This window comes from Dendropsophus ebraccatus, chromosome 9 (genome assembly GCF_027789765.1).
Source record: "Dendropsophus ebraccatus isolate aDenEbr1 chromosome 9, aDenEbr1.pat, whole genome shotgun sequence".
Lineage (NCBI taxonomy): Eukaryota > Metazoa > Chordata > Amphibia > Anura > Hylidae > Dendropsophus > Dendropsophus ebraccatus.
Window position 1 is genome coordinate 70,350,277 of NC_091462.1, and position 24,342 is coordinate 70,374,618.

The 24,342-nt window shown below is 39.6% G+C and overlaps 1 protein-coding gene across 3 annotated transcripts in view; it reads left to right on the forward strand.

The window, feature by feature from the left end:
* The window catches only part of DNAH7 (dynein axonemal heavy chain 7), a 262,909-nt gene that overhangs the window by 173,248 nt on the left and 65,319 nt on the right, over window positions 1–24,342 (forward strand). For all 3 annotated transcript variants that reach the window (XM_069983597.1, XM_069983598.1, XM_069983599.1), the window contains 3 exons: window positions 637–983; window positions 3,097–3,277; window positions 8,077–8,262. In XM_069983597.1, the coding sequence (XP_069839698.1) occupies window positions 637–983; window positions 3,097–3,277; window positions 8,077–8,262 (714 nt within the window). The remainder of the gene's footprint in view (window positions 1–636; window positions 984–3,096; window positions 3,278–8,076; window positions 8,263–24,342) is intronic.

The window sequence follows — 24,342 nt, forward strand, 5'->3', positions numbered from 1 at the left end:
TTAGATAGTGGTAAAGATTAACTTTGTTGATGTCATAGCAGTGCTTTACTTTACTTTTAGGTTTGTTGGCTTAACTCTTTATACTCAATTTTATAGACAATTCAATTTTGTTGTCTTTGAATGCACTTTAAACAGCCAGTTGTGCTCTAGGTGTTATAATCAGCAGGTGTATCCAGAAATCTGCAGTGATTCACTGCTGCCTTTAAGGAGCTAAGCGGGGGAGCAGAAGATGCCCAAGCCTTCTGCTCCCCGGCACTAACTTCCTGCATTTCCACATCTACAAAGAAAGACAAGAGGGGGCAGTTGCTAATGCTGATGTGGCAACCTTGGCAACCTTGTGCAGTGATTAGACATTGGATGTGGGCAAAACCACGCACCGTCCCTTTGTGTTTTGGAAGCTATACTTTCAGGATGTAAAAATGAAGGTAGGGGGCACAATGGAGCAGAAAGATGGAGTTGTCTTCTGCTCGCTTCAGTTTAATAAAATGTAAGCGTATAGAAGATGCAGGAGAATTTTTTTTAAAGTTTCATGTAATGCAAAATAGCATAATATTCTGATGTTTTTGCTATGTTAATGTATTTCTTGAGAACTCCTTGATTGTATACACTGATATATACATATATATTATGTAACAGGACATTACAGTGGTAAAGTCGATGAAAAGTCCCCCTGCTGGTGTAAAGCTTGTCATGGAGGCCATTTGTATTTTAAAAGGAGTCAAACCTGATAAAATTCCTGACCCCTCTGGTTCTGGACGAAAGATTGAAGATTTTTGGGGACCAGCAAAAAGAGTACTCGGGGATATGAAATTTCTTCAATCTCTACATGAATATGATAAGGATAATATTCCACCTGCTTACATGAATATCATAAGGAAGCAATATATCACCAATGCAGAGTTCGTTCCTGACAAAGTCCGCAATGCGTCTACTGCTGCTGAGGGGCTGTGTAAATGGGTGATTGCCATGGATTCATATGATAAGTATGAAAATATTTCTTTATGTATGCTTCGTAGCTGTATATTATTGTAGCTGTACATGTCCATATTTGTTAAATATTTTGATGTCTAATAGTGTTCTTATACTTATAGGCTATGTTCACACATAGTATTTCCGTCAGTCTTTTGGTCAGTTTTTTTTTTTTCCCCAACCAAAACCAGAAGTTAGAAGAAACTTAGCAAATCTATCCATTATAATTTTGCCCTGTCAGCGTCACTCCTGATTTTGGTTGAAAAAAGACTATGGAAATACTATGTGTGAACATGGCCATACTGTGATATCATGTATTAAAGTACTATTAACAAGATATATAATTCATTTGGTTTTAATGTAGGTACACACAATTTTTTTTTATATTGAATACTTACATAGTACAGTTGAAAAAGACACATGTAGATCAAGTTCAACCAAGGGAATGAATAAGTAATGCACGTAGGGGAGGGAGGAGTATTGATATCTTTAATACAAGAATACTTTATTTCTGCATTACTTTGTTGTAAGAATTTGTCTAAGCCTTTTATGAAGCCCTGACCAATTCCTGGGCAGAGTGTTTCACAGAATCACAGGCAAAGAAGACTTGTTACCTTTGGAGAGTGGAGGGAGCACTCCTTTGTCTTTTAAGTTTTTTTTTTTTCATGTCTAGCATTTCAGTGGCCCTCCATTAGTTGAATTGCACTCATTTGTACCCTTTCCAGTTCCAGGGCATAATTGCGGCCCCACACGTGTGCTTTATAAAGCGGTAATATTATGTCCTTGTCCCATTAGTCCATGCCTTTTCTATGCTATTGTGTAGTATATATCTAAGTACGCCCTGATACTTCTCTACAAGTGACCCAGTTTTACACCTCCTAGGATATATGATGCATGCAGGTTATTACTACCCAGATTCAGAACTTTACATTTATCCACACTGAACCTCATTTAGCTTGATACCCAAACACTCAGTGTGTCCAAGTTCTATTGTAAGATTTATTATATATGATAAATTATTTGATATCTTCTTTTCCTATAATCAAATATGTACTATACTTAAATGTCACTGTCCTTATAACTTTCGAAATCTAAATCAACAGTAGATTTGACATAAAGCAAGTTTGCGATATACATTAATTTTTTTATTCATCATGGAAAACACAGCACTTTCTGTGTTGTGACAGTTTTTTTTCTCAAAGAGTTAGAAAACAGGAAGTCCTGTGTATCCCAGGCCATCTGAGCGGTCACAGAAAGAAGGCAGTCATGTGACTGATGGACATATTGAGCCGTGACTCTCTGTGTTGCCCGGAATTCCTGTGTTTAGTCTGTTTTATTCAACCAGCACAAGTCTAAAAATCTGCCATCAGGAGACTGGACCTGGATTTCTGGTAACTTCAGCTTTGTTTTACAGCATGATAACTACAAGATTAACTACAAGAAAATAAAGAATGTGTATTGCAAACTTGCTTTTATTCACATCTACTGTTGATTTAGATTTTAAAAGTTATAACGACAGTGACACTTTAACTAATAAGGCCCTATTACAATTGCACAATTTCTTTCAATAAATATGATCAACCAAACTTAGCTTTTAGCTGCAATAAAACCAAGCTCATCTGTCAGATATAAAATGTGAGTTATAGAGAAGTATTAGGGTTTACAAAAAAAATATTTTATTATAAGTTGTTCACAGAGCAAGTGCCCCATACCAAGTAACAGTATGCATGATTTCACATGATATGCTTAAAGGGGTGTTTTAGGACACCACTGTGACCACTGATTGGCTGAGCAGAAAGGATGTTGTGGAGATGCAGAATAGCAGGGGACATATAGATTTTGGGCTTGGTGGGGAAAGAGGAGGAAACGTATTAGGGTAAGTACAATTAAATAGAAAGAAAAGTTCTTCTCAGTACCCCTTTAAGTATGCGTTTATATTATTCACAGGTTGATAAAAAGAATGATGCTATTATGCTACCCCTTATGTCTTCATGCAAAATGTAATAGTTTCTTAATTCTTTGTAATGGGAACTCACTGAGGGAGCATAATGTTGAAGTTTAAATAATACTTTCTCCAAAGTATAGTAAATGATTTCATATATATTTCAAATATTGTAATTTGTTTAGGGTGGCAAAGGTTGTGGCTCCTAAAAAAGTGAAGTTGAACCAAGCAGAAAGTGAACTAAAAATTGCTATGGATAGTTTGAGAAAGAAACAAGCAGCTTTGAAGGAGGTGCAAGATAAACTGGCCAAACTTGAAGAGAAACTTGAGGAGAACAAACAAAGAAAAGCTGATCTTGAGAACCAGGTTTGTATTATTAATAGTTAAGAAAATATTTAATCAGAAAATGACCTCTTCCTTGAATTAAGTTAAGGGGTTGTTAGATAAGAACTTTTTAGGTTTTTCATGAATATGCTCTGGCTGCAGGAAAAGGATAAAAAACAGGCTGTGCCTGGTCTCTACTGTCTACTTCCTGGTTCAGTGGTCGCCACAAGACAGTCACTGGCTGCAGCTCTGTCTCACCTCAGTTAATGATTGGCTAAGTGGCAGTGTCTTGTGCCAACCCACACACCAAGAAATGGAGCGCAGTGGAATCCAGGTAATGGAATAATGGAGGCTACAGGGCAGTAAGGGAGGTAAATACAGTCTGTTTTTATTTTATCCTGCAGCCTTTATATAAAAATAAAGTACTTTTACTTGACAACCCCTTTAAAAATATTTTAAATGGGCACTGTTATACCTTTCAAAATCTAAATCAACAGAGGGTGTGAAAGAAAGCATATTTGCAATTTATCAAGCTTTAAAACAAAACTATGCTTACCTGAAATCCAGGTCCAGTGTCCGGAAGGCAGCTTTTTAGTCTTGTGCTGGTTAAAAATCCAGGAAGTGCTGGTCATCTGCGTGCTCACAGAGAAGGCATCAATCATTTGATTGATGGACACATTGAGCCGTGACACTCTTTACTGGCCCGAACTTCATGTGTTTAGTCTCTTTTTTCAACCAGCACATGAACAAAAAGCTGCCTTCAGGAGACTGGATCTGGATAGCTTTGTTTTAAAGCATGATTACTAAATAATAATGAATGGGAATTGCAGACATGTTTTATATTACATCCCCTGTTGACTTAGATTTTGAAAGTTATGACAACAGTGACACTTTAAGTATTTTGGTCCCTTTTTGTAACATTTTTAATCAAATTTTCAGCAGTTACCTCATTCCACAGGCAGGATTAGTGACAGGCTACATCAATGTATAGAGGATAGGTAATAGAGGATCCACCGTTCACAACAGGTGATAGTCATAGCTCTTCTACTACTTTGACATCTGTATCGGTTACAGGGCACGCATAGAAAACTAGAAGTCAATGTGTTAGTTTCAAGTTTCTATGCTCATGTGATTCCTTTAAGGTTATGTGCTCTGTACTGTATACACAGTGGATTTTATGCTGGTTTGATTATGTTAAGATAAATGAATATAAATAAATAATTGAACAGCATAAAATCCACAATGTACCTCAATGCTGGTTTCACATGTGACAATTTTTTTGAAAACTGTCTCTGCAGTTTTTGTGTCAAAGCCAGAAGTGGATTCAAATGAGATGTAACATGAAAAAGGGGACTTGTTTTTCATAAGCAGGTCGGAAATAATGAGCATGTTGAGAATGTTAAATATTTTAATAGTCATAAACAATTATGGCAATTATGGCAGCAATATAGCAAAAGTTATGTTTGAGCGGAATACCCCTTTAGGCAGCTTCACAGAGGATGGATTGCAGCAGAAATCTTGTTGCAAGTTTTGCAGCAAGATCTGTTGTGATCCAAGGTCCTTTCACTTCCTATGTGAATACTTACTTGCAGCGGATCTTTCAGACCACTGCGAATATGTAAATCACCTGCCCCCTTAACCCAATCAGTGCGTTGCCCAGCTGCAGCCACCGATTAGCTGGGCGGGAGATCCGGAAGCCTGGACCCTGTGGAGCAAGCCTGATTGAGGACGGGTGATGTATGCTCCGGCAGCGTGTGGGTTAAGGGGGCTGGTGATTTACATGCTTTCAGCGGTCTGAAAGATCCGCTGCAAGTATGTAATCACATAGGAACTGACAGGACCTTGAAGGAGCAGATGTTGCCTTATTTTATTCTAATGAACACTTTCTAGTCTACAATTATTTGCTACCAGAAAATATGATTGGTAAAAATAATTTTATACTCTGTTCTCTTCATTGGTTTAAGACTAATACATTTTATATACCATCATAGCGCTACACTGTAATAAATAGTTCCTATTTATTTGTACATCTGTGACCATAGAAACAAATTGTGCTGAGGTAATGTCAGGTGACTACTCCTCTTAACGCAGTTAGGCTTTCAGATCTGAACTGTTCTGGGATGATGATATAATAATTCTGCCTGTTCTAAATCATCATTTTTGGCCTTCTTGTAAAGTGTGATTAGCGCTTTACATCTCATACTAAGCACAGTATAATGTGTTGACAGCACCACATAAATTATTTTCTGGGAGCTGCAGCTCACAAATTTGTTGGCATCAATTGTGAAGCTTTGTGCGGGAGGATTGATGAGTTTCAATAAAATGGAATATTTATTTGTGTCAAGGGTTTGTATTTTCCTAACAACCAGTTTAGGCGCTATTGACATTTATGGCTCTTTCCTACTACTTCTGTATTATTTTCATCTAAGGATGTAACACTATTATACTGCTAATGAACTTCTGCAGTTCTGAACATAATTATTTTATGCATATTCCATTGTTTTATTATACTTCAAAGTCCTTGCGCCTGTACATAAATCCAGGAAGCCTTTGTGCTACAGAGACATTTTTAGGCCTGGTGCAAAAACCACCGGACTTACTAAATGTCCCCCTTAGAGTAGACAGTTCTCAGATGTGACATTTATTAATCAGCCTGCGCCACACTAATAAATCTGGCTTATTTAAAGTTTAATACATCTGGGCCATTATGTTTTGTTGCATCCCTTACTCGGAATAAAATGGAGGTCTCTTTTCCTCTTTTTCTTTTTTAAGCCTAGATGTATTTTGAAAGCAGTACATCTTATACCTTCACCCACACAGTTACAATTTACATTTTTGTGACCCATGGGGGCTTCTTGGGGCCCAATTTGTATACAGCAGCTATTAAGGTCAATAGCATCTGTAGATACTGATGTTTACAGATTATCGCTCTAGCAGCAACTTTCACATTTTTCCTTTTGAGGGAAATAGTAAATTCATGGTACTAAAGCAAAAAAAAAAAAAGCTAACAGCCATATTTTGCAAAATCAGGTTGTAAATAATTATGTTCTTACTTTTACTTTACATGTGTGCTGAGCTCACTTCACAGAGAGGGATCATGCTGCCATCTGCCATTAAACCCTTTAAGGCTATGTTCACACTGCGTATGATTCCGGCCGTAGTGCGAACCGCGAATATCCGCACGTAGTTTTGAGGTTGATGCGTTCGCTTGAAAGTATACGATATACGCCCGCACAATGCACACTACGTATGAGCTTACGGCCGGATCGTATGCGGCGCCATGAAAAATGAACACGACCATTGTTTGAGGACGGAAATGTTCCAACTCACGGCCGTGAATTTCCATGCGGTCCCGTACGAAGTACTTATTTCAGCCAAATTGAACTCAAGTAAATGACCTGTTTCAGATCGCTTCGAAACAAGCTAGGGAAGCATAACTGTACTACGGGCGTATGTTCGCGGTTCGTACGCATCCGGCCGCATGTCTATTTTTCCCATGCCCGTAGTTTCAGCCGCACATGTACGGCGGCGTACGAAATGCGGCCGCACTCGTACGCAGTGTGAACATAGCCTCATGCTGCAACGTTTAAGTGTTATTGTCAGAAGCTGTGATCATTTTCCCTGGCAGCTGTAGGAGCTGTACATACCTCTGTGTGGTCCAATCGCAATCTTCTTTTAGAGTCTGGCTTAGGCAGACTCTATGGGAAGATTGCCTATAATACTGATTATTGCTCTGCAATGGCATAGCATTGAACAGTATATGCAATCTATTGATTGTGTGTAATAGATCCCTAGTAGAGATGAGCGAACCGGGTTCGGGTTCGAGTCCATCCGAACCCGAACGATCGGCATTTGATTAGTGGCGGCTGCTGAACTTGGGTAAAGCTCTAAGGTTGTCTGAAAAACATGGATACAGCCAATGACTATATCCATGTTTTCCACATAGCCTTAGGGCTTTATCCAACTTCAGCAGCCACCGCTAATCAAATGCCAAAAGTTCGGGTTCGGATGGACTCGAGCATGCTCGAGGTTTGCTCATCTCTAATCCCTAGGGACTACAGCACTCGGGTCTCTCTGGTGGCTGCATAGAGAAGGAATAGAGCTGCGGGTCACACGCAGCACCCGCGGCTCTATTCAAAATAAGGGAACCGGGGCTGATCTGGAGATCTCTTACTTGTCCCCTATCCACAGGAGTTAGTTTTAGTTAGTTTAGTTAGTTTTATGTTAGAATACACCTTCTACAAACTGGGGTAAAAATGCCAGAAAAAAACACCAACATGCATATAGACATGCCAGCATATCTTGCTTTATCCTTGGTCACAATGGTAACATACTCACTCACCAGTTAGCACAGCTATCTTGCAGTTTTTGAAACTTGTGCCTAATTGTGCTAAATAAAATAATTCGTGCTATGGCAGTTTCCATAACAGCTCACTAGAAGATGTTGATGCTGCAGGCTCACATTTCCTACGTTAGCTCCTTTTATGTCTATTATTGCAAAAACTGACCTTTCGGTGGAAATTATTCCTCATGACACAGAAGCATAAGAGAAGTACTAGTGAGCTCCAGGAATCATTTCATAAGGATTTATTTTAGTATGATACTTTCAGCAGATAATTATCGAAGGATGTTTTCGTAGGAATCAAAATGGAACCGAGTACTGTTTTTAATGTAAATAATTATAGGGATACTTTTTACAATGCGGTTGACACTTTTTCGAGGTTTGACAGCTCATTATGTATCATTTAATTTAGTACCAGAAAAATAGCTTTAGAAACAATACATTCTTACATGGTAATAATTGACCACTATGCATAGTAATGATATAATATTATTTACAGGTTGATCTGTGCAGCAAAAAACTAGATCGAGCAGAACAGTTGATTGGAGGATTAGGTGGAGAGAAAACAAGATGGAGTCAAACTGCAATAGAACTTGGAACACTTTACATTAATCTCACAGGAGATATTCTAATATCTTCAGGAATTGTGGCTTATCAAGGAGCCTTCACATCAAGTTATCGACAGGTACTGCTTTAATTAACATTAACATGCTTTTAAAGGGGTATTCCAGTGTTAAAAAAAAATACATTGCTAAGGCTTTAACAAACGACGAAAGACATCCTTTCCTACCCCAAGTTCTAGGTCCTTTGCAGCTCCTATTTCCACTGCCGCCAGTGATTGGCTAAGCGGGCAGGTTCTGGCACACCCCTATATATCAGATTTAACCAAAACACATTAGCCCAGATTTATCAAAGGTTGTAAAACAGAAGCTGGTGTAAACTACCTGTAGCAACCAATTACCACTCAGCTTTAAACTCTGGTATAGTGAAAACTTTTCATTTTTCTCAGATTCCTTGGAAAATGAAAGGTGGAACCTGATTGGTTGCTAGGGGCAGCTGAGCCAATTCTATTTTACACTAGTTTAATAAATCTTTTTTCAGGTTTCATATATTTTCAGATGTGCTGTTCACATAAAAATAGGGCATGCACATGTGGTGCGTTTTTGCAGCGCTAACTTGCCTATGGAAGAAAGCATAGAGATTCCATACGTATGCTGTACTTGCATATGGTTTCCTGGCAACCCCTGGGTTACATAGTTAGTACAGTTGAAAAAAGACACATGTCCATTAAGTTCAACCAAGGAGTGGATGGATGGATGGATGGAGAGAAGAGGGAGGGATGATAGGTTTTATACACATGCTTTAATGTTATCTTGTTTTAAGAACTTGTCTAGCCCTGTTTTGAAGCCCTCTACAGTTTTTGCTATGACCAGATCCTGGGGTAGACTATTCCATAGATTCACTGTTCTCATGGTAACGAAGGCTTGTCACCCCCGCAGACTGAATCTTTTTGTCTCCAGGCGGAGGCAATGTCCTCTTGTCCTTTGAGGGGGTTTCACCTGAAAAAAGTTTTCCCCATATTTCTTGTAGGAGGCATTTATTTATATATTTAAAGAAATTAATCATATCTCCCCTTAAATGTCTCTTGAGACTAAACAAATGTAATTCTTTTAATCTATCCTCATAACGAAGATGCTCCATTCCCCTTATTAGTTTAGTTGCCCGTCTTTGTACCCTCTCCAGCTCTAGAACATCCTTTTTATGAATCGGGTTCCAAAACTGGACAGCATACTCCAGATGAGGCCGCACCAAAGCTTTATAAAGCGGTAATATTATATTCCTGTCCCGAGTCCCGAGTCCATGCCTGTTTTAATGCTTGGTAATATCCTGCTGGCCTTAGAAGCAGCTGACTGGCATTGTATGCTGTTCTGTAGTCTATTATCTACAAGTATACCCAGATCCTTCTCTATGTCGTGACATCATTCCAAGCAGTAAATTTTTTTGCGGATCCACAGATAAGGATGAAATATGGATTCAGTACAGGTACAGTTCAGGTACACTTGAAGGGGAGCAATGGTTGTAGATGGATGGCCAGAGAGGAGGATACTGCAGTAGTCCAAGCAGGAGATAATGAGGGAAAGTACCAGCAATTTTGCTTAGTCAGGGTTTAGAAAAATGATGGGGCAGAATCAAATATGTCCCCAAGGTAGCGGACTTCGGGACAGGAGACAGAATGCAGCCATTGACTGTGATTGACAGATTAGATAGGGGGTGGAACGAGATGGTGAAAGATGATTGACTCTGTTTTGTTGAGTTTTAGAAAGTGGGAAGAGAAAAAAGAAGATATAGCTAATAAACACTCTGGGATCCTGGATAGCAGAAAATTGACATAGAGACCGGATAGCTAGGTTTCATCATCATAGAAGTGGCACTTGAAGCCGTGGGATTCAATGATATGTCCCAAACCACAAATATAGATGGAGAAGAGAAGCGGCTCTAGGGTGGATCCTTGGGGAACATCAACAGTAAGGGGGCAAAGTGAGGCGTAAGGTATATGGCAGTGATGGGGCCCGATTGCCGGGGGTCTAAGAGTGAATTGGATGAGAAGTGAGAGAACAGTTTAAGGTAGACATGTTTTTCAAGGGGTTTCCAATGGGGATTGCCATAGAAAGCTTTTCTCCTGCTCTGGAAAGTTCTTGTCTCGGCCAGAGATGTCTGCAGAGAGCACTGTGTCACACTGAATATAAAACAACATTTCCTGCATGACATATAGTAGAATGGGAAGACTTGAGATTTTTTAATAGAAGGGAATTAAAAATCTATATAACTTTATGACACCAGTTGATTTGAAAGTAAAAGATTTTCGCTGGACAACCACTTTAACAAAAAAAACTGAACAATGGGGATAGCCTGGTGGGCCAGGAATTATGTAGAAGCATGCACCTTTACATAAAGCTAGTGTGCCTGTGCACTAGCAGTGAATATATAAGGCGGTTAATAATAAGGCGGAGAAAGATCAGAAGCAACGTGAGAAAATATTACTTTACTGAAAGAGTAGTAGATGCTTGGAACAAACTTTCAGCAGATGTGGTTGGTAAATCTACAATAACAGAATTTAAACATGCCTGGGATAAACGTACTGTCACGACCAGTCACACCAAACACACAGAGACAGTGAGCCCTGAGCTCAGCCCCGCCCACTGTCCCTACCTAATTGCCGCAATCTGCCCTAAAATGGCAGCGGACAACTTGGCGGCGATCCCTGGCCTGGATACGTGAAACAATAGACAAGACAAATGAACAAACACAATAAGAATGGTCAGCAATCCGGGTCACAACAGTCTGGCAGCAAAGGTACAAAATCAGGATCCAAAAGAATAGTCAAAAACAGGCAATATGGTCGGGGGCAGGCAGCAAGCAAGCGAGGTCAAAAGAAATCAGGAGAAGCAAAGAAACAGAACCACAAGCAGGCAGAGACTAAGTCAATAACCAGCCAGGCACAGGCAGAAACAGAAATCTTAAATAGGACACCATGAACCAAGTCCAGAAGATGATAGGAGGGACCAGCTGTCAATCACTGAGTCAAAGGCAGGTTAACCATTACATGACCAGGGAAGCTTAGAAGAACAGACATGGGTGGGGCAGGGAAAACAATTAGCAGACCACAAGGAAAAAGACACAGTTCAGACTGGCAAAAACAAAAGGCAAACAAAACACAGAATAAATAGAAGATTATGGCCAAAAACGCAGTCTCGGTCGTACCTTACGCACCGAGGACTGCGCCAAAGTTGCATTCATGACACGTACACTACCGTTCAAAGGTTGCTTTTCCTTCAAAAATAAGGACATTTCACTGTACTTTTCAAAGAAGATAACTTTAAGCTAGTCCTAACTTTAAACAAATACACTCTATACATTGCTAATGTGGTAAATGACTATTCTAGCTGCAAATGTCTGGTTTTTGGTGCAATATCTACATAGGTGTATAGAGGCCCATTTCCAGCAACTATCACTCCAGTGTTCTAATGGTACAATGTGTTTGCTCATTGGCTCAGAAGGCTAATTGATGATTAGAAAACCCTTGTGCAATCATGTTCACACATCTGCAGTCTAGCTCGTTACAGAAGCTACAAAACTGACCTTCCTTTGAGCAGATTGTGTTTCTGGGTCAATTAAACGCTCAAAATGGCCAGAAAAAGAGAACTTTCATCTGAAACTCGACAGTCTATTCTTATTCTTAGAAATGAAGGCTATTCCATGCGAGAAATTGCTAAGAAATTGAAGATTTCCTACAACGTTGTGTACTACTCCCTTCAGAGGACAGCACAAACAGGCTCTAACCAGAGTAGAAAAAGAAGTGGGAGGCCGCGTTGCACAACTAAGCAAGAAGACAAGCACATTAGAGTCTTTAGTTTGAGAAACAGACGCCTCACAGGTCCCCAACTGGCATCTTCATTAAATAGTACCCGCAAAACACCAGTGTCAACATCTACAGTGAAGAGGCTGCTGCAGGATTTTGGGCTTCAGGGCAGAGTGGCAAAGAAAAAGCCATATCTGAGGCTGGCCAATAAAAGAAAAAGATTAAGATGGGAAAAGAACACAGACATTGGACAGAGGAAGACTGAAAAAAAGTGTTGTGGACGGATGAATCCAAGTTTGAGGTGTTTGGATCACAAAGAAGAACGTTTGTGAGATGCAGAACAAATGAAAAGATGCTGGAAGAATACCTGACACCATCTGTTAAGCATGGTGGAGGTAATGTGATGGTCTGGGGTTGCTTTGGTGCTGGTAAGGTGGGAGATTTGTACAGGGTAAAAGGGATTCTGAATAAGGAAGGCTATCACTCAATTTTGCAACGCCATGCCATACCCAGTGGACAGCGCTTGATTGGAGTCAATTTCATCCTACAACAGGACAATGACCCTAAACACACCTCCAAATTGTGCAAGAACTATTTACAGCAGAAGCAGGCAGCTGGTATTCTATCGGTAATGGAGTGGCCAGGGCACTCACCAGATCTGAACCCCATTGAGCTGTTGTGGGAGCAGCTTGACCGTATGGTACGACAGAAGTGCCCATCCAACCAATCCAACTTGTGGGAGCTGCTTCTAGAAGCGTGGGGTGCAATTTCTCCAGCTTACCTCAACAGAATAATAGCTAGAATGCCAAAGGTGTGCAATGCTGGAATTGCTGCAAAAGGTGGATTCTTTGACGAAAGCAAAGTTTGATGTAAAAACAATGTTATTTCAAATACAAATTATTATTTCTAACCTTGTCAATGTCTTGACTCTATTTTCTATTCATTTTACAACGTATGGTCGTGAATAAGTGTGACTTTTCATGGAAAACACAAAATTGTTTGGGTGACCCGAAACTTTTGAACGGTAGTGTATCTATCCTAAGATAATAAGAATGGAAATACTAAAGGGCAGACAAGATGGACCCAGTGGTCTTTTTCTGCCAACAATCTTCTATGTTTCTATGTTCAAAGTCTATAAGGCTGGTGGTGTCAGCCAAAAACAGCTCACGGCTATTTTCATCCGTACCGTAGACCCTAAGTGGAATGGTATGGCGCATACTCAACCACTACCCCAACCTTCACCTCACTGAAGTCATGCAATAAAGAGGAATAGAAAGCACAGAATACTGTTCTCATGATGGAGTCCTCAGCATCCAGGGACTTATCACACGTTCTGTAAATAGGTTATAAATGTTGATTCTAGGAAAACCACTTTAAAGACATTTGTATGTGCTGCAAGGTTATGTTTCTTTCTTTTTACCTTACAACTGAAATAATTTTTCATCTTTACTTTTTATTCTGAGAAGGTAGACCTTTTCCAAAAAGAAATAGGTGAATAGTTTTTTTTTATCATCTTTGTTTGTATCTTCTAACTGACTGCTTTTTGATGTTCTCTCTGCTAATGAGCTGTTGTCATGAAGATCAATAAGTGTGCATTTGCTGCTGGATGTCACCACACTTCTTTCTATCAAAGACAGAGTAGCTATGGTTTCCAATTAAAACTCCATGAAGTCTTGTAGGATTTTAACAAACCTGGCAGTGTTTAGTGCAATATTTAGTTAGACTAACTATTATAGTAGATTTGATGTCCTGTTGAGTTAGTAAACACATTCATATATAAGGTTCACATTCATATAATTAAGGGTGAATTCCGGGAAACAGTACAAATCCAGGGCAGGCAGAGGATAGTGGTAACATAACAAATAGGGATGGTCCGAAACTGCCGAGGTTCGGGTTTGTATGAACCCTAACGCTTGGCATCAGATTACCACCGTCTGCCCGCTCCATGCAGCGGGTGGATACAGCGGGAGAACCGCCTGGAAAACTGGGATACAGCCTATGGCTATGGCTGTATCCCAGTTTTCCAGGTGGTCCTCACGCTGTATCCACCCTCTCCACGGAGCGGTCAGACAGCGGAAATCATTGCCGAGAGTTTGGGTTTGTACGAACCCGAAACGAACTCGGTTCGGACCATCCCTAGTAACAAAGAACTTACCATTACCCAGCCCTGTGGAGCCACAGCACCACCAGTTTAGTGCCCAATTACACCAACAGATTATCTGACAGATTTTTTTAAGCCAAACCCAGGAATGGATGTCAAAAGAGGAGAAAACTCAGTCTTTCCTTTATGATCTGTTCTCTGTTTATAATCCATTTCTTGCTTTGGCTTTTCTGTCAGATAATCTGTTGGTGTAATAGGGCCCTTGCTCTCACTTTCCAGTCTCCAGTTTCTCCTGGCTTCCTGTGTTGTCACGAGCTGGCAGAAACTACCCGCTCACCCAGTCATTTACTGCACAGGTATCCCTCCTCAGTACCTGGCTAAGTGGGCATTTCTGATTTGGGTTGTGATGTCACAGGACCTTGAGTTGCAGGAGACCGTCGGGGGTCTGTGAGCAGTGACACTGAGGGCCACAGGAACAAGCAAGTTTAGCTTTTTTATTTTTCTCCCATCACCCAATACTAACAGTGGATTTTTACTGTTTACCAGAGTTCTCCTTTAATTTGCAATTTTAACAACAGTACATTTTTCTTTAATGTACATAGAATTACAACAAAACATGTCTATCTAACTTAATATATTTCTCTATACATATATAATCCCACATATTATAAAGCATATTGTGCTGTCAGTGCATCCCACTTTGCAGCAACACCTGTCTTTAAAGGGCAGCAAGTGGCTCAGTGGTTAGCATTGTAGCCCTAATGGGGACAGACCAAATTGGCAAACTGTGTAAAGTGTAAACTGTGTAAAGTGCTGTGGAATCAGTTGGTACTATACAAATAAAAGCATTAAAACATAAAAAAAAAACATTAATGATTTGCTGGGACCCCTGCATGAGGATTGGGTACCTTCTGCTTATGTCCAAGAAACCCTGTGTCAAACACTTTGGCATCGGATAACAGTGCAGGGTATAAACTCCCTAGGTCAGAGTTCCAGCGGAGTCCACTGACAGTAAGTCAGGAATGCATGAAGCATCCCTGGCTTACTGCTTGGTAAGTGGAGTAGAGGACACTTACATATTGTTCTGTGGTTGGAAGCATAGGGTGCCTTGCCAACTATTGTGACTGTGTACATACAGTACAAGGGCAACATTAGCACCCGGCGAACCTGGGCAAGGGGGCAGGTCCATCCGAATGCCAGAAGATGTGTCTAAACTTATTAACTCTAAGCATTCGTAATGAGCGCTTACAGTTAAATGATGCAGCACTCTGATTGGTATAGTAAATAACCATTGGCTCCCTGTACTGCCAATCACACTTGTGGCCGCAAACAGCAAACAGACTGTTGTCTGGGAGAATCGCCAGTAGATTTATGCTAACTAAACTATAAGCAGGGGGGCTTCTAGTATAAGTGTAAAAGTTTTTAAAAAAGTGATGTTATTAATAAAAAGCCCCCTCCCTAATAAAAGTTTGAATCACCCCCCTTTTCCCATGTTATAAATAAAAATAAATAAATAAATAAACAAACATGTTTGGTATAGCCGCGTACGTAATCGCCCAAACTATTAATTAATCACATTCCTGATCTCGCATGGTAAACGGCGTAAGTGCAAAAAAAATCCCAAAGTGCAAAATTGCACATTTTTGGTCGCATCAAATCCAGAAAAATTGTAATAAAAAGCGATTTAAAAAGTTGCATATGTGCAATCAAGGTACCGATAGAAAGAACACATCATGGTGCAAAAAAATGACACCTCACACAGCCCCAAAGGATAAAAGCGTTATAAGCCTGGGAATATATTAAGGAACATATATTCGGTAACAATGGTTTGAATTTTTTACAGGCCATCAGATAATATAAAAGTTATACATGTTACATATCGTTGTAATTGTAACGACTTAAGGAACATATATAACATGTCAGTTTTTCCATAGGACACACGGCGTTAAAACGAAACCCCCCCAAAGAAAAAGAATTGTGTTGTTTTTTCAATTTCACTGCGCATATTTTTTTCTGGTTTCGCAGCATATTTTATGCAAAAGTTTAGCCTGTCATTGCAAAGTACAATTAGTGACGCAAAAAATAAGGGCTCATGCGGGTCTGTAGGTGTAAAAATGCAAGTGCTATGGCCTTTTAAGCACAAGGAGGAAAAAATGAAAACGCAAAAAGGAAAATTAGCCTGTTCCTGAAGGGGTTAACAAGGAACAGATACAGGTACACAGGCAGTGGCAATAGGGTTGGGGCTTTTCAATTACACAAAATTTGATACTGTTTTTTTTTTTACTAATACACAGATAATCTCATTATAGTTGATAACTTATAGCAATAAAAGCAGGTCTCGCACCAAAAAAGGTATTATTTTTTATTAAGGTAATAAGGGGACAGTATCACTTTAAAGCAGTACAGTCAACAATTTTTCTGAATGACATAGAAAGCTTCATAAACTAATACATCACAATCCTATCCTCTAAGGGTACTCAATTTTCACAGGACCTTCAATTACGGCAAGATGTACAGAGAACAGATACATACAAGCGGAGATAACAGAAATATAATTATGCCAAGCCTGAAGTCTAAATAACTGCTTCATAAAACTATATCAAAATGGCTGCCAGAAACATCACGACTAAACCACCCTATAACTATGCCTAATTCTCCGACAGATTCATACACAATACGAAAAAGAATGCCACACTGGATGCTGCACAAACTCTAGATTCCAATATATATTCTCTGGGGCTCTAAGTGCCACCATACAGATTCCATGCACTGTACAGTACATGGCTCTGCCAAGGATAAGCAAAGGCTATATTTTTATTTAGCTTGTACAACTAGCACAGCTAAATGGCTTTCTCTAGCGAATATGACATATGTAATTTTCAGTGATTTCCTTTAGATGTCACTCTTGGCATATGCATTACCCATGCATAGAAATAGCTCCAGAGTTTAAGTTTCCGCTCCTCCTTTGATCTGGTTCTATTTCACTGATCTGTGTACCTCAGCAAAATAAGCCAAAGTGAAGAGATTTATTTGATAAGATCTTGTGTTAAGGAATCGCAGTAGCGGGATCTGGTCATAGATATGCAGACATTGATGTATAATTGTGTTACTATACCGAGCTGGGGTTAATTATTTCATTACTTCACAAAACTTCTGTTGTTAAACTCATTTAAATTGCACATCAGTCACTTACAGTATAGATGTTTTACATAGAGAAATATGTTTCTGCAAATAGAATTTCTTTTAATTGGCCATTGGCTATGGAAAATCTTTGCTGGCTTTGTATAATTCTTAGGAATGGATATGTTGCTATGTAAAGCATGCACAGTTTCTCTGCTGCTGTGATTCTGTGCTCCTGAAAGTGATGCTTTGTTTAATAGGGGCATCAATCCCAACAGCTTAGTGAAAGGTTACAGATTTTATGATTCATTGCTTTGCAATAAGTTTAAAAAAGGAAATTTAACTGAAATTTCAGTAAGTATTTTAACAAGTTGACATCTCATACAAAGATGTGAACAATAATCCTGGCATTCCAAATGTATTAGAGCATGGTTTGTAATATAACTATTTTCTGATCATGAATAAATCACTAAGTTAAAGTCCGTCCAGTTGAAAAAATTCTCAGCCGGCAAGGGCAGGGGGGAAAATAATAAGCAATCCCGACTCACCTCTTCCGGTGCCTCTCCAGCACTGGCTTGCCCCTCCGGGACCCCCACTGGGCTACGGGATCTTTGGCAGCAACTAGGGATGGTCCGAACCTGGTTCGGACGGGGTTTGTACGAACCTGAACCCTCCGCAATGATTACCGCTGTCTGCCAGCTCCGTGCAGCAAGCGGATCCAGCGGCAGGAACGCCTGGAAAACTGGAATACAGCCATAGCCATAGGCCGCTGCATGGAGCGGGCAGACAGCGGGTTCGGATCATCCCTAGCAGCAACCACAAGACCAGGCCAGTTTACATTTTTGCGCTTTCGTTTTTTCATTTTTCGTTTTCGTTTTTAAAAGGCCATAGCGCTTACATTTTTCATCAACAGACCCAAATGAGCCCCACATTAGCCCATTTTTTGCGCTACTAATTGTTCTTTGCAAAAACAGATTTTTTTTTTAAATGAAATTAAAAATAAAACTCAATTTATTTATTTGGGGGAAGGGGGGGGGGTTGTGTTTATTCAGTTTGCCCTATGGTAAAACTGACATGTTATATATGTTCCTCATGTCAGTTCAATATGCAACTTGTATAACTTTTACTTTATTTGACAGCTTTAAAAAAAAAAAAAAATGTTCCTTAACCCCTTCCCGCACAAGGACGTAACTGTACGTCCTCACGCCGGTGGGGGCGTTCAGAGCGGGGCAGCGCGGCGACCCCGCTCTGAACCGCTGCGGTCCCGGGTGCCGCATGTAGCCCGGGGCCGCGGTTATTAGGCTAATTTAGTCTTCAGATGCAACTGTCAAAGTTTACAGTTGCATCTGAAGACTTTAGAGCAGCTTTTCCCTGGTGTCTAATAGGGAGATCGCTCCCCCGTGACGTTGTCACTGAGGAGCGATCTCTCTGACTCGTGGCGGTTGGGGTCTGCGCCGTAATGGTGCTGATCCCGGCTCGGCATTCAGTTGCTTCCGGCTGCAGCAGCCTATCTCATCGATCTATGCTGCATATCTATGCAGCATAGATCTGTATAAGGGATCAGTGTACTTATACTAAAAGTCCCCTATGGGTCCTTCTAGTATAAGTGTAAAAAAAAAAAAAAAAAAAGTTGTTATTAATAAAAAGCCCCCTCCCCTAATAAAAGTCAGAACTCCCCCCCCCCCTTTTCCCATGTTATAAATAAAAATAAATAAAGAAATAAACTTGTTTGGTAATTAATTTATCACATTCCAGATCTTGTATGGTAAACGGCGTAAGCGCAAAAAAATCCCAAAAATGCAAAGTTGCGCATTTTTGGTCGCATCAAATCCAGAAAAATTGTAATAAAAAGCACATCATTGCGCGAAGAATTACACCTCACACAGCCCCATAGACCAAAGGATAAAAGCGCTATAAGCATGGGAATGGAGCGATTTTAAGGAACATATATTAGCAATGGTTTGAATTTACAGGCCATCAGATACAATAAAAGTTATACATGTTACATATCGTTGTAATCGTTACGACTTGAGGAACATATGTAACATGTCAGTTTTTCCATAGGACACACGGCGTAAAAATGAAGCCCCCCCCTAAAGAAAAAGAATTGTTTTTTTTAAATTTCACTGCGCATATAATTTTGTTTCTGGTTTTGCAGCATATTTTATGCAAAAATTCAGCCTGTCATTGCAAAGTACAATTAGTGACGCAAAAAATAAGGGCTCATGTGGGTCTGTAGGTGTAAATATGGAACTGCCATGGCCTTTTAAGCACAAGAAGGAAAAAACGAAAACGCAAAAACGAAAATTAGCCTGGTCATGAAGGGGTTAAAATGCCTCTATTACTATTCTTATATTGGTAATTCTTATCTTAAATTATTGATCTATGGGGCTGTGTGAGGTGTCATTTGTTGCGCCATGATCTGTACTTTCTATCAGTACCTTGTTTGCGCTTATGCGACTTTTTAACAATTTTTTTGCACTTACCTCATTTACCATGCAAGGAATCCAATCAGGAATGTGATAATTTAATAGTTTGGGGCGAATACGCACGTGGCAATACCAAATATATTTATTTTTATTTATTTATTTTTATTTTTTAAATGGTAAAAGGGGGTCGATTCAAACTTTTATTAGGGAAAGGGGCTTTTTATTAACAAAATTACTTTTTCCACATACATTAATTAGAAGTCAACCTGGGGGACTTATTATACAACTACACTGATCTCTCATAGAGGATTAATCCACCAGACCACCAGGAAATTGCTTTGTAGGGCATTTAAATGCAGCTGTCATGTATGACAGCTGCATTTAAAGGACAACTCCGGTGAAAAGCTTTTTTCCAGTAATTGAAACACATTACAAAGTTATATAACTTTGTAATATGCTTCAATCACCTATCTGCCCCTCTTCCCTATCTTTTTTTCCCCCTCAATCCCCCACCAGGAAGTGAAGTAAACTCTTTCTTACCAAATAATTGTTGACCCCAGGCTTTTCTGTGGCAGCCATTTTGTGACAATGACATCAAGAGGGAAACTAGCTTAAGCCCTGTTAGGCCAGCCTCCCTTTGTCAGATGGTTCAGGTTACTCAGCTCTGATTGGCTGAGTAAGCTGTAAGCCATCTTACAGTTCTACAGAGTCAGTTAGACATCACAGGAGACAAAGTGCATCATGGGAAAGCCCAAACCAGGAAGTAAAGAAAAAATGAAGACACCAACTGGAGCTTCAGTTCAATTTTTTTTATCAGCACCGGAGTTGTCCTTTAATTGTCTTAATTTGCGGTATTGGACCATGCCTGCTAACTGCCGCAGTAGCTCCCCAGCTACTGATAGCACTGCCCCCCTCTGAACTCCCCTAGCGGTGCCAGGACATACATGTATGCCATGGGTTGTCAAGGGGTTAAGAGTGCTTCTAAAGCTATAAATGCCCTACCTGCACAACTACAATTTACATAAATTTTTGTAAATTTAGTGTGCAGGGTGGGGATGTCACCCCCTCTTCACTTTAAATCATGCCCACTCTGCAGCAAGCCCCTCCAACTTATTAAGCATAGTGCAGTTCAGCAAAATTTGATTACTTTTTACTGATGTCTGCTAGGCACACGCTTTAATAAATTCCCCCAAATGTGTTCCGATTTGTGTTTTTTGGGGGGGTCAATGGCTTTTTTTAACATGCAACATGCTTGTGATATGGTTTTTCACTGGCATTTTTAAGTCACGTAACACCATACTGAGGGCAAGTACAAAATGGCTCTAAATTTTAAAAAAAAGCCAAACCAAGATACTTTTTTTTTTTTTTTTTTTTATTTAATCGACACCAGAATATAATATTTTGTAAAGAAGCCCATAAAGGATAGGTTTAGGAATCAAGACCATAAGGACTTTATTTAAATCCGTTTGAAGCTTTAGATACAAACTAGTGTTGAACGAACTTCCTGTAAGTTGGGGTTTGGCAACCTTCTTCCCAACCTGAACACTTTGCATTTGAATACCGGTGGCTGGAGAAGTTGGATGTAGCCCGAGGTTGTATCCATGTTTTCCTGGCAGCTCTAGGGCTACATCTTATGCTGCGTTTACACGGAACGATCGAATTCGAACGATAATCGTACGTGTAAATGCAGCGAACGATCAAACGACGAGTGAGAAATCGTTCATTTTGATCTTTCAACAAGTTCTCAAATCGTCGTTGACCGTACGCTAAAAATTCGCAGAACATTCCGTATGAACAGTCGTTCGCCGATTTAACCAATGTGTAAGATAGGCTTTAAGCGATCGCAAAACGAATTTCCGTACGATATATCGTACCGTCTAAACGCTGATCATTATGAAAAAAAAACTGTTACTCCGACATTGTTAATCATACGATCGGGCGAATTGTCATTCCGTGTAAACGAAGCATAACTTCTCCATATGCCGGGAGTCAAATGTTTGGGTATGTAAGAACCCTAACTTTTGTCAAGTTCACTCAAAACTAACACTAGCACTTCCATTCTAGTGGTTTGATTTATATGATTTTTATTTAGGAAGAAAATGTGTAAGTTTGCCCTAAGCCACTTCAAATTGAAACCTGTAAAATACAAAATTAGATTTGCTTTATGTCTCCAAAGAAAATTATTTGCATCAGACAAGGTTCAGCTGAGACAGCTTCTTACTAATATCCTATGCTCTGCTGGAAGTCTTTTGTGTCCCTATGAGCGTGATTTTTTTTTTTAGGTAATGCAAGACAGTGGGAAAAGGGATTTCATCTGCCGTGATAATAATCCTGCTGTTATGACAGTCCCTAGTACAATTTCTAATGTGCTTTAAGATGTCATATATTGTTTATTGGTTTAAACATTTATATGGTATGATTCTCAGAATGCAGTCTGAGTATAAAACATGATAGTGATGATACTACAGTTATAGAGGCTCAACCCTTTAAGGACCAGGCCTATTTTCATTTTTTCACACTTCTTCAAGTTTGAAAGGCTATAGCGCTTGCATTCTTTTACCTATAGACACATATCAGCCCTTATTTTTTGCTACACCAATTGTACTTTGCAAAGACTTATTTGCACAGTTAAATTGAAAAAAAATATTATTTTTTTTTAAATTTCAGGGGTTTTGTGTTTTTGCCATAAGCCCAATGGTAAACTGACATATTATCAATGTTCCTCAAATCACTTTGATTACAGTTATAGGCAATTTATATAATTTTTATTTTATTTGATTAGCAGCCTGGCCTCCCCTTGGTGCAATGACTGGTGTTGGTACATTATTCTAGTTTAGGTTTACTAACTGGCCTTTGAGTGTGGCTTAATTGAAAAGTCCATTGAATTTAATAGTAAAAACAGAGAAAAAAACGGTGACAAAACAGAAACTATGTGTAAACTAATAAAAAAAAAGACATCCAAAAATAATGATCATGTTTGTTATTTCGACGTCCGCAGTAAAAAACATCTGTTATTCAATACATTGTGTGCATTGGACGTCTGTCTTTCCATTGACTTCAATGCATTGCCATTGCAGTCAGTTAAATCGCGGTAATAACAAACGTTTTTTTAAACAGCAAAATTGTCCACCTTTTCTTTATTTTTGATGCTGTGGGAACGTTGTGTGAATTCTGCGTTTACATGGAACGATCTTTCGAATTTTTGCGATAACGATTGCATTTGAGCATTAACCGGCTTGTGTAAACGCAGCAAAAAATCCGCAGATAGCATTGTATAAACAATCTTTCACCTATTTACCCTATGTGTGAGATAGGCTTAAGCCATCTTAAAACGATCACAATAACTATTTTTCCAAATGATATTTCGTTGTAAGTGCTGATCATTATAAAAAAACACATTGTTACTTCGAAATCATTTATGGTACGATTGGGCAAATTATTGCTCCGTGTAAACGCAGCATTACAATTTTTCAGATTTGATGTGACCAAAAATCAGCAGTATTGCAGAGTGGCTTTTTTTTTTGCACTTATGCTGTTTACTATGTACGATCAGGAATTCGATAATTTAATATTTTGGGCGATTCAGCATGGGACAATATTAACCCCTTCATGACCCAGGACGTAACTGTACTTCCTGGGTCGGGTAGGGGGGGTCAGAGAGGGGTTGTGCCGTGACCCCGTTCTGAACTGATGTGCCCTCTAATTAGCCATTTAGATGCAGCTGTCAAAACTTTCCCCCATCTTTGGTGGTCTCGTGGACGGATCGCACCCCCCCCCCCCCACACACACACACACGCGATGCGTTCACAGAGGGGCAATCTGTTCAACTCACCCGGCCAGGTCTCCGGAAAGACACTGATCCTGGCTAGGTAATCTATAGATCTGGGCTGCAGCAGCCCAGAGTAATACAGTACTGATCTCTTTGGTAGATCAGTGCAGTTATATTAGAGGTCCCCCAGGGGGACTTATAATTATTGTGGAAAAAAATATGCAGTATATTTTTCATTAATAGAAAAAGTCCCCTCTCCTAATAAAAATTTAAATCACCCCCCCATTTTATAAATAAAAACCCGCCAAAGTGCAAAATTGCTAATTTTTTGGTCGCATCAAATCCTCAAAAATTGTAATAAAAAGTAATGAAAAAGTCGCATATATGCAAGCAAAGTACCGATAGAAAGTACAGGTCTTGGAGGAAAAAATGGCACCTCACACAGCCCCATAGACAAAAATAAAAGCATTATAATGATGGCCATAGAGCAATTTTAAGGAACATTTAGTTTTTTTTTAAAGGCTTTAAAAGCCATCAAATAAAATAAAAGCTATACAAGTTGCCTATCATTGTAGGGGTACTTTGCTTCTCTGTATTCTTCAAATTATCAACAGACCCCACAGAGGCTCTCTCAGTTCTTGAATAAATTTTCAATGCCTAGGATTAATCCTATTCAGATGGAGATGCTCGTGGCCCCCATTACTCTGGACGAGTTGTCCAGGGTTTTGGATGGCTCTAAATCTAACTCTGCACCAGGGAAGGATGGGCTACCTTTTGAACTCTATAAGGCGCCTGCACTGTTGCCTGCTCTGCTTCAGGTTCTAAATTAGTCCATTGATGAGTGAGTTTTGCCCGATTCAATGGACGAGGCTCTTATCATCTTGTTGCTTAAGGCCGATAAGGATTCTTTGGATTTGGAAGCCTACAGGCTGATCTCCCTCATCAATGCAGATGTCAAACTGTTTGCTAGAGTTTTGGCAGATAGG